The sequence below is a fragment of the Passer montanus genome, unplaced genomic scaffold (assembly GCF_014805655.1).
Source record: "Passer montanus isolate IOZ18808 unplaced genomic scaffold, ASM1480565v1 scaffold109, whole genome shotgun sequence".
NCBI lineage: Eukaryota > Metazoa > Chordata > Aves > Passeriformes > Passeridae > Passer > Passer montanus.
In genome coordinates, this window is record NW_024357502.1 from 447,517 (window position 1) to 458,754 (window position 11,238).

General features: G+C 64.4%; 1 protein-coding gene across 1 annotated transcript in view; it reads right to left on the minus strand.

The window, feature by feature from the left end:
- The window catches only part of ADAM33 (ADAM metallopeptidase domain 33), a 31,382-nt gene that overhangs the window by 19,170 nt on the left and 974 nt on the right, over positions 1 to 11,238 (minus strand). The window contains 2 exon segments of the mRNA XM_039724406.1: positions 317 to 393; positions 7,397 to 7,479. Coding sequence (XP_039580340.1) covers positions 317 to 393; positions 7,397 to 7,479 — 160 coding nt within the window.

Genomic DNA, 11,238 nt, shown 5'->3' on the forward strand with positions numbered 1-11,238 from the left:
CAGGGGTGGCACTGGATCTTCGAGGTCCCTTCCAACCCAAACCACTCCGGGGTTCTGTAAAATGCCACGAGGTCCCAGGCAGAGGGACAAGGAGGGCAGGGCAGATGGACAAAGTTCTGTCCTTGTCCCAGGGGAAGCCAGGCTGAGCGGCACAGGGGACAGGGGCTGCTGCACTGCATCCAAACTGAACCGGAGGAGCCCAGGAGGCGACCAAGGTGGCAAAGGAGCATTTCAGCCCAGATGGAGCCACACTGGGCCGTCCTGGTGGCCCTGGCAGGGATGCCCGTGCCCCCCCCAGTCCCAGCCCCACACTCACTGGTTCCTCTCCAGCACCAGCACGAGCTCCTTGCCCTCGGCCGTCACAGCCACCTCTGCCCGGGCAGGGGCTGGCACCTGCAAGGAAAGGAGGGATGGGCTCGGCAAAGATCCCTGTGCCCGAGCCTTCCTGTGCTCCAGCTGCACCCCAGCCTCTCCTCCCGGGTCTGCTCCACCCTGCCGCGGGCAAGGTGAGCCCCTGAACTCCCGGCCAGCAGGGATAACAGAGATTCAGGGAGGGGCAGGGATGGGGCAGCAGATCCCAGCTCTGCTGGCAGCTGACCCAGGGAACGGCAGCGGGGGGAACAGGATGGGACCGGGGTGAGGAGCAGGGTCTCTGTGTGCTCCATCCCATCTGCTGGCAGCTGACCCAGGGAAGGGCAGCAGGGGGAACAGGATGGGACCGGGATGAGGAGCAGCACCCTGAGCTGTGTGCTGTGTGCTCCACCCCAGCACGGCCCTGCCCCTGCAGTGCTGACCCAGGGAAGGGCAGCAGGAAGAACAGGATGGGACCGGGGTGAGGAGCAGCACCCCGAGCAGTGTGCTGTGTGCTCCATCCCAGCACGGCCCTGCCCCTGCAGTGCTGACCCAGGGCAAGGAGCCTCAGCCCTGCGAGGGTCGGTGCCCAGGGCAGCCTGGGAGGGATGGAAATCGCCACCAGCGCCCCGGGCACCGGATGAGGGCCGTTAAAAATACCTCAGGATGGCGGGCAGAGAAAGGAAACACTGACTCAGCTTCCCCAGGATGCCGGTGGTTTTACTCATTCCCTCTCTCCGGAGGGAACCCGGCTCTGGAGCCAGCCCAGCACGGCCCAGCTGCGTGGGACAGGATGGGCTGGAGCCCCACGCGCTGCCCTTCCCTGTGTCCCCACACCTGTCCCAGCGCTGGGGACACTCAAAGCATGGCCCTGCCTGCTGCCCACGGCCGGGGCTGTCCCTGAGACCCCTCAGTCCGTCCCCACACAGGAGCCCGGGGGCTGCCAGCCCTCGGCATCGCCACGGGCCCGGAGAGCTTCTCCCGGCTCCGCAGGGATGGGGACAGAGCAAGGAGCCCGCCCGGCCCCGGCTCTGGCTGCCCTTGGCACCGCACCTCTGCAGCTGGAACAGCGGGAGCGCAGCAGGGAGGGGCAGAGCCGGGTGGCTCACGGCCTGGGGTGAAGCAGGGGTTAAATCCCGCTTCCCTGATTCCTGTGGAGCTGGCTGTGCTGCTGCTCCTGCAGCCCAGCCCCCCGTGCCCTGGGTATGGGGCAGAGCAGGGGAGCCCCGGCCGGGCAGCCCCAGGGACCTGAGCTCACCCCGGGCCCGGGACAGAGCCTTTGGGGTGTGGGGCAGGGGCTGTGGGGCAGGGGGTGCCAGCACTGCCCCGGGCTCTGGGTGCGTGCTCCCAGGGCTCCTGCTCCTGCACATCCGCCCCAAGAGCTGCCCAGGCTGCCCGTGGGATGCTGTGGCTGCCTGGAGCTGCGGGCTGGGCTGCAGCTCCACAGGACAGCGAGGAGCCGCTCCCGCCGGGCGGGGTGCGGGGATGGAGCCGGGAACGGGAATGGAGCCGGGATGGGGATGGGGATGGAGCCGGGAACGGGAATGGAGCCGGGATGGGGATGGGGATAGAGCCGGGATGGGGATGGAGCCGGGATGGGGATGGAACAGGGATGGGGATGGAGCAGGGATGGGGATGGAGCTGGGATGGGGATGGGGATGGAGCCAGGATGGGGATGGAGCCGGGGATGGTGATGGAGCTGGGATGGGGATGGGGATGGAGCCAGGATGGGGATGGAGCCGGGGATGGTGATGGAGCTGGGATGGGGATGGGGATGGAGCTGGGATGGAGTCGGGAACGGGGATGAAGCCGGGATGGGAATGGAGCCGGCAATGGGGATGTAGTAGGGATGGGGATTGAGCTGGAAATGGGGCTGGAACCAGGATGCAGGGATGGAGCCGGGATGGAGCCGGGATGTGGGAACGGAGCTGGGGATGGGGATGGCGCCGGGATGCGGCGATGGAGCTGCGGCCGGGCTGGCTGAGCCCCGCTCCGCCGCCGGCTCCTCTGCCCAGCTCCAAAAAAGGCGAGCAGCCCCAGCGCTCTGAGGAAACAGCCCCAGAGCAGAGGGAGCGAGGCCCCGGCTCCGGCGGCTCCCCCGGCCCGGCCCGGCCCGGCCCGGCCGAGCCCCGAGCCCCGAGCCCCGGCACCACCATCCGTCCCCTCCTCCGGCGGCGCTGGGAACGGGCGGTATTTTTGGAACACGATCTTGTACAAACATCGCTCTCTGGCCAAACATGGTCTGTACATTTTTCTTGCCGTTTCCCTCCTTCCCCCCCGCCTCTTGCCCTCCCTTTTTTCTCCCCGTCTCTGATCTCCCCAGCAGCCGCTCCCGCAGCCCTCTCCTCCTCCTCCTCCTCCCCCCAGGTCCCGGCCGGCTCCTTCCCGGTTTAGAATTCCCCAGCAATTACTCCCTGCCCGGCTCGAGGGCCGTTCCTGGCAGAATTCTTTCCCAGCTGCCGTCTTAAAGGGACACGTGCGTGCCCAGGGCTGTCCCGGCTCCCGTCCCGTCTCCCGGGCTGCCAGAGCCTGGGGACAAGCGGCTGCTGGTGGCGCGTGTGTCCCCTCCCGTGAGCTCCCCTCCTCCCCGTGCCTCAGTTTCCTCCGAGAGCTCCTGGAGGGGCAGCGGGCAGCAGGGATGGATCCCGGTTCCAGCTCAGCTCCTGGAGGGATCGGCACAGCAAAAACCGGGAAAGGGGAGTGTGGGCAGCACTCGTGCCAGGCAGGATCCAGCCCCCAGCTCGGGGCAGGCAAGGTGACTGCACTGACCAAACCCTGCTCCCTGTGCCCGGCAGGGAGCTGGCCCAGGGCTCCTGCCAGGACCTGCACATGGAAATGATCCAGGGCCAGCTTCCTCCTGGATCCAGCATCATCCCAGCATCATCCTGGATTCCAGAACATTCCCAACATCATCCCAGTTCCAGCATCATCCTGGATTCCAGAACATTCCCAACACCATCCCAGGATCCGGCATCATTCCAAGGCCCAGCATCCTCCAGGGCTCCAGCATCATCCCAAGTTCCAATATCAGCCTGGGCTGCAGCAACTTATCAGGCTCCAGCATCATCCCAAGGTCCAGCATCACCCTGGAATCCAGGACATTCCCAGCTCCAGCATCACCCTGGAATCCAGGATATTCCCAACTCCAGCATCAGCCTGGATTCCAGGACATTCCCAGCTCCAGCATCAGCCTGGATTCCAGGATATTCCCAACTCCAGCATCATCCCGGGCTCCAATACCATCCCAGGCTCCAGCATCATCCTGGGCTCTGCCTTTGTCTCAGGCTCCAGCATCATCCCAAACTCCAGCATAATCCTGTGCTCCAGCATCACCCCAGGCTCCAGCACTGTCCTGGGCTCCAGCAACATCCCAAACTTCAGCATCATGCCAGGCTCCAGTATCCTGGGCTGCAGCCTCCTCCCAGGCTCCAATATAATCCCACGCTCCAGCACATTCCAACTCCAGCATCATTTGAAGCTCCAGGATCTCCCCAGACTCCAGCGCTGTCCTGGGCTCCAGCACATTCCAGCTCCAGCACCACCATCCTGGGCTCCAGCACATCCCCAGGTCCAGTGTCATCCTGGGCTCCACCATGACCTGGGCTCCAGCATCCTCCTGGCTCCAGCATCCTCCTGTGTCCAGCATCCTCCTGGGTCCCAGCATCATCCCGGGCTCCTCCTGCTCCCCGATCTCCTCTCTCCAGCCCCCACGAACAGTGCCCCAGCCCCTGCCAAGGCTGCAGGAAGCATCTCCTCTCAGCCCTGGCTGCCTGTGCAGGTGGTGGCCCCTCTCCAGGCCATCCCAGCACAGCCAGTCCCACAGGGGCTGGAATTATGGAGTTGCAGCTGGGGTGACTCTGCCCTGGCCAGCCCAGGGGCCCTCCAGCTCGAGTCTGGTTTTACTTTTCACTCCATTGGTGAGAGAAACCCCAGCGCTCTTTGCAGAGGGCTGAGGGGGCTGAGCTGCTCTTCCCCATTTCCCCACAGCTCCCATCCCAGCCAGCCCCATCCAGGCTGCCTCCATCCCTGCTGGGAAGCTCCTGCTCCAGGAGCAGGCTCAGGGAGCACCAAGTTCCCGGGAAATCTCCCCAGAGCTTAGCTCCCAGCCCAGCCAGCTGCTCAGGCAGCTCCCCCAGGCCCTGAGCTCCTGAGGAAGCTCCCAGAGCCTGGATGTGACAGGGATGGAGGTTACCAGAGATGCTCCGTGGAGGATTTGCTGATGGGATCTGCAGCTGCTGGAGCAGCTGGGCTGCCCAGGGCCTCCCCAGGCAGCTGAGTGCCAGCACTGAGGCTTGAGGGACACAGCTGGGGATTGCATTGCTTGGGTGCCAAGGCTTGGGGGACACAGCTGGGGATTGCTTCACTTGCCAAAGGCAGCAGGATCCAGGGATGGGCCTCTCACACCCACTGCTCTCTGGAAGAGCATCCCTGGGAGTCAGAGCATCCCTGGGAGCTGGGAAGCAGGGCAGCCAGATCCCAGGAGGGTTTGGAATGGAAGGGACCTTCAAGAGCATCTCCTCCCACCCCATCCGTGGCAGGGACACCTCCCACTGCCCCAGGTGCTCCCAGCCCCAGTGTCCAACCTGGCCTTGGGCATTCCAGGGATCCAGGGGCAGCCACAGCTGCTCTGGGCACCCTGTGCCAGGGCCTCACACCCTCCCAGCCAGGAATTCCTTCCGATATCCCATCCAACCACACCTGGGATAAAGCAATTCCACAGGGAAGGGAAAGGGGCAGGGGTGAGCCCCGGGGCTGAGCAGGCTGCGGGGTGGGACAGGGCACTCTGACCCCAGGGCTGGACTCTGGGGTGCCCAGGGCAGCGTGTGGGGCACGGCCCCATTTCCACCTCTGGAGGGCTGGAAAGCCCCGCGGCAGCTCGGGCAGCCCTTGCCCCCATGCCAGGCAGGAGGGGCAGGCTCGGGCAGCTCCCACCCCAGCCGTGCCGAGGGAGCTGTTTGGTCCCCCCGGCCTCTCCCAGTGAGCTCCACGAGTGCCGGGAGGGAGCCCGGGGGCTCACCCGGCTGGGATGCTGCCTCCTGGCACGGCTGGCACCCCACAGACGCGGTTATTGCCAGGATCTCTGCTGGAGGGCAGCAGGAGACAGACGGGGTGGGGACGGAACGCACTACACGGATCCTAAAAATATGAGCGTCGGCAGCACCGGCGCAAAAAGGGCCAGCGAGGGGCCCTGTCCTGTCCCTGCCTGGCTGCCCCATTGCTCCTCCAAAGCCTCCTGGCTGCCCCATCCCTGCCCCGAGGCTGCCCCATCCCTCCCGCAGCCCCCCGCTCCGCAGTGCCCCGCTCTCCCTCCGGCCCTGCCCGGGAACAGGCGGCTCCTTGTTCAGCCCGGCCGGGGCTGCAGGCGCAGGAAACGCGCGGGACCTGCCCAGCCCCGAGTCCCGAACCCCCCGAACCCCCCCTGAGCCCCCCGGCTGCGGTTGGCACCCCCGGCACCCCCGGGTGTCGGCAGGAGCAGAAATAAACCTGCGCTGCCACGCGATCCCCGTCTGAAGTGGCTCCAGCTTAAATATAGACAGAGCCGGGCTGCCGCCGGGGAGGGACATTCCCCCAGGAGGGGACATTTCCCCAGGCCGGGACATGTCCCCAGGCCAGGGACATTTCCCCAGGAGGGGACATTCCCCCGGGAGGGGACATTTCCCCAGGCCAGGGACATTCCCCCAGGAGGGGACATTTCCCCAGACCAGGGACATTTCCCCAGGAGAGGACATTCCCCCAGGCCGGGACATTTCCCCAGACCAGAGACATTTCCCCAGGCCAGGGACACTTCTTCAGGCCGGGGACATTTCCCCAGGAGGGGACATTTCCCCAGGAGAGGACATTTCCCCAGGAGAGGACATTCCCCCCGGAGGGGACATTTCCCCAGGAGAGGACATTTCCCCAGGAGAGGACATTCCCCCCGGAGGGGACATTTCCCCAGGAGGGGACATTTCCCCAGACCAGGGACATTTCCCCAGGAGAGGACATTCCCCCAGGAGGGGACATTCCCCCAGGAGGGGACATTTCCCCAGGCCGGGACAGTTCCCCAGGCCCAGCACAGCGCCCGCACGGGCTCCTGCAGCTCGGGCAGGGGCAGCCAGCCCGGAGTGCCCCCGCAGAGCCAGGGCAGCACAATTCCTCTCCCGTGCCCGCTCTGCCCCTGGCCTCTCCCGGCGCAAGGAGGGCTCGCTCGGACCCTCCCGGGTGAGAAGCCCCCGGAGCCCCTCCCAGCAGGGTCTCGGCTCCGCTGCCGAGCAGAGCAGCCCCTCGGAGCCATCTGAAACGGAGCTGGGGGCGCTGGAGCTGCCCAAGGAGCCCCCAGCCCCTCCCGGTGCTGCGCCGAGGGCAAGGGTGGCCACAGGCACCTCATCCAGGGATGTGGGGACAGCGGGGGTGGCAGGGAGGGGGACAGCCCTGGCAGGAGACGGCCTCTGCTCCCTGCAGGGCACTGCTCCCAAATCTGGAGCGCTTTCCCTTGGCTGCTCCTGCTGTCCCAGCCAAACCTGGAGCCGACAGATCCCCTCCAGCTCCTCCCTCCAGCTCCCTTCCACTCCCCCTGCGGCTCCTGGCCATCCTCCTGCCCAGCACTCATTAACACCATGTTTAATTAACTCACTGCTGCAGCCTCTGCTCTCCCTGTTCATCACCTGAGGGCGGTGATGGATCCTGACACTCCCCAAACTGCTCATGGATCCTGAAATTCACACCCTGCTGATGGATCCTGCAGCTCCACACCCTGCTCATGGATCCTGACACTCCCCAACCTGCTCATGGATCCTGAAACTCTCAACATGCTCATGGATCCTGACACTCCCCAACCTGCTGATGGATCCTGCAGCTCCACACCCTGCTCATGGATCCTGAAACTCCCCAAACTGCTCATGGATCCTGATATTCACACCCTGCTCATGGATCCTGCAGCTCCACACCCTGCTCGATGGATCCTGACATGCACACGCTGCCCACGGACCCTGCAGTGTCCCAGCAGGAGGGCTCTGGGCAGGGAGGGAAGGAGGGAGGCGAGGGAGGGTCTGGGAGCTGCCCTTACCTGCTCCTGCAGGCTGACGGCTCTGCGGGCTCGGCCCCCCAGGAGCCAGTGGGGGGTGACCCGCTCTCCGTGGGACAGTGGCCCTGGGGGAGAGAAGAGCTGCTCAGCAGAGCCCGAGAGCTTGGCAGCTGCAGCTGCTGCACGCCACAGCGCAGGGACGGAGCTGAGCACAACACCCACAGCTCCTCCCGGCTGTTTCAGGGGTGACACCAGCCCCACGCCAGTGTCACCCCTCCCCAGGCCAGTGTCACCTGTCCCCAGCCCAGCCCCACGCCAGTGTCACCCCTCCCCACGCCAGTGTCACCCCTCCCCAGGCCAGTGTCACCCCTCCCAGCCCAGCCCCACGCCGTGGCTCAGCCTTGGTCCTGCAAGGCTCCCAGGAGCGTTGCTCCCACCCAGGCCCCAGAGCAGGGGCCTAAACCCCCTCAATCTCCACCCTGGGGAAGCAGCTGGCATGTGGGAGATGTGGCTGCCCCTGCACCCCTGGAGTGGCCCAGGCCAGGCTGGACATTGGCCTGGCACAGTGGGAGGTGTCCCTGCCACGGCAGGGGTGGCACTGGAGGGGCTCTGAGTCCCTTCCCACCCAAAGTGCTCCATGATCAGTGGGCAGCGTGGTTCCACCACCCCAAATCCAGGCAGGCTCTGTGCAGCCAGGGCTGCAGCAGAGGAGCTGGGAGGGCTGTGGCTCGTCAGGGTTTGTCTGAGCTATCCCAGCCCCCCCGGGCAGGCAGCACAAGCCATTCCTTGGCTCCATCCAAGGCAGACTGACTTTCTAAGATTATTTTTTTCCTAAACAATGTGGCTGGATTTGACTGCAGCACAGGGAGCAGCCACTGATGACTTAAGCCTGGATGACAACAGAACAAAAAATTAAAATCTGAACCTGCTGCAGAGAGGGGACGAGCCGGAGCAAAAATGTCAAGGGTTGGGCCACCTTGCCAAGCCAAATGTTGTTAGGGAGAGCCTGGATGGAATTATCTTCCCCAGCGAAGTTATTTACTCAGAGAGTGGAATAACAGGGCTCAGGGCTCTCTGATTTTATGGCTTGTTTTGGTTCCTCGCGCAGAGATCCAGGGATGTGGCTCGAGGGAAGATGAAATTATTGGAAAGACAAAAGAAAAGCAAAGGTGGAGCTTTGGGCTGGGAAGTGCTGCTCGATGGGATCAGGTCACCCCGCCCGGCACCTCTGTCCCCCGGGAGCGCCCGCCCGAGGTATTTAATCAGCTCCATTAAATATAGCTTGGAATCAGATTCCAGGAATAACTGCAGATAAGGGGTGGCACCGTCCCAGCTTCCTTCTCCTCACCTCCTCCCAAAGCAGGAGCCAGGCCCTCCACCCCAGCCCCCAGCAGCTCATTTTCCGTGGGGAAACTGAGGCACGGGCTCGGCCGCGCGGGGGAGCCCCAGCCCCACGCCAGTGTCACCCCTCCCCACGCCAGTGTCACCCCTCCCCAGGCCAGTGTCACCCCTCCCAGCCCAGCCCCACGCCGTGGCTCAGCCTTGGTCCTGCAAGGCTCCCAGGAGCGTTGCTCCCACCCAGGCCCCAGAGCAGGGGCCTAAACCCCCTCAATCTCCACCCTGGGGAAGCAGCTGGCATGTGGGAGATGTGGCTGCCCCTGCACCCCTGGAGTGGCCCAGGCCAGGCTGGACATTGGCCTGGCACAGTGGGAGGTGTCCCTGCCACGGCAGGGGTGGCACTGGAGGGGCTCTGAGTCCCTTCCCACCCAAAGTGCTCCATGATCAGTGGGCAGCGTGGTTCCACCACCCCAAATCCAGGCAGGCTCTGTGCAGCCAGGGCTGCAGCAGAGGAGCTGGGAGGGCTGTGGCTCGTCAGGGTTTGTCTGAGCTATCCCAGCCCCCCCGGGCAGGCAGCACAAGCCATTCCTTGGCTCCATCCAAGGCAGACTGACTTTCTAAGATTATTTTTTTCCTAAACAATGTGGCTGGATTTGACTGCAGCACAGGGAGCAGCCACTGATGACTTAAGCCTGGATGACAACAGAACAAAAAATTAAAATCTGAAGCTGCTGCAGAGAGGGGACGAGCCTGAGCAAAAATGTCAAGGGTTGGGCCACCTTGCCAAGCCAAATGTTGTCAGGGAGAGCCTGGATGGAATTATCTTCCCCAGCGAAGTTATTTACTCAGAGAGTGGAATAACAGGGCTCAGGGCTCTCTGATTTTATGGCTTGTTTTGGTTCCTCGCGCAGAGATCCAGGGCTGTGGCTCGAGGGAAGATGAAATTATTGGAAAGACAAAAGAAAAGCAAAGGTGGAGCTTTGGGCTGGGAATTGCTGCTCGATGGGATCAGGTCACCCCGCCCGGCACCTCTGTCCCCCGGGAGCGCCCGCCCGAGGTATTTAATCAGCTCCATTAAATATAGCTTGGAATCAGATTCCAGGAATAACTGCAGATAAGGGGTGGCACCGTCCCAGCTTCCTTCTCCTCACCTCCTCCCAAAGCAGGAGCCAGGCCCTCCACCCCAGCCCCCAGCAGCTCATTTTCCGTGGGGAAACTGAGGCACGGGCTCGGCCGCGCGGGGGAGCAGCCCCGGCAGGGTTTGGTGCCCTCCCGGTTCAGAGCCAAGGAATAAACGCCTCCATTTGTAATTCCCACAGGGAGGAGGGCAGGGAGCTGCTCCTGCCCCGGGCCCAGCTCTCTCCCACGCCGGCTGGGAGAGGACGGGACACGAGGGGCGGCTCTGCTGGGCTGGGCTTCGGGCCCAGAAATCCCTCAGCTGGGAGATTGAAGAGATGAGATTTGAGTTACGATATTTTAAATTTCCCACTGCTTTGTTTGTAGCTTTTGCTGGGAATCTGAGAGACTCAGAGCACGAGACGGGGCCTCCAAAATCTAACTCAAATAAACCCAAATGTAGCACAGAAAGGGTTTCCCACACCCCCCTTCTCTGGATTTCCTGGAAAACACATTGCCAGCCCTTTTTGGGAGCGCTGTGGGGAACGGCGCTGCTCGGCCTTTGGGCTGCTGGCACCCCGAGCTGCGGGGCTGGGGAGCCCCCAGGGAGCCCCGCAGGGCCCGGATCCCTCCGGAGCAGGCAGCTGTCCCTTCTCCTCTCCATCCAAACACAGCTCTGGCCCCACCGCCCTCCCGGCTCCTCTCCCAGCGGCACGGCGCTCTTGGGGCTGCTGGAAAACTTCTCCCAGCAGCAGCAGCCGAGAAGCCACAGAGCTCGGAAGTGAAAGATGTAATACCACAAAATGTGCTCTGGGTAGAGGAACATCAGCCCTGACTTCTTGCAACGGCTGGGGAAGGAAAAAGGGATGAGGAAGAGACTAAAAGGAAACTGGAACCCCCTCTCCTCCTCTGGCTCCCATTTGAAAAGTGATGGGAGCCTCTGGGAAAGTCTCTATTTCCTCAGCGCCGGAACGAGCCACGTTTCACGGCGAGACCCGCGGGGCACCAACCCCGAGCTCCCGCCCGAGAGCCACGGCCGGAGCCGGCACGGCACGGGGGCTCTGGGCCGGGCCCGAGCTCGGGGGCGAGAGCGGCCCCGCGCCCGTCCGGGTGTCGGGTCCCAGCCGTGCCCTGCTCGGGGTGCCCGCTCGCAGCCGTGCCCTGCTCGGGGTGTTCGCTCCCAGCCGTGCCCTGCTCGGGGTGCCCGCCCCCAGCCGTGCCCTGCTCGGGGTGCCCGCTCCCAGCCGTCCCTCCCCGGCCAGCGGGACCCGCGGGGCCGCAGCGCCGGGAGCGGAGCGGAGCCGCCCGCGCCGGGGGCTCCGGGGACACGGGGGGAGCGAGCGCAGCCCGGAGCCCCCAGCCCATCCCATCCCCACCGATCCCTATCCCTATTCCATCCCGGTCCCATCCCCACCCCTATCCCGTCCGGT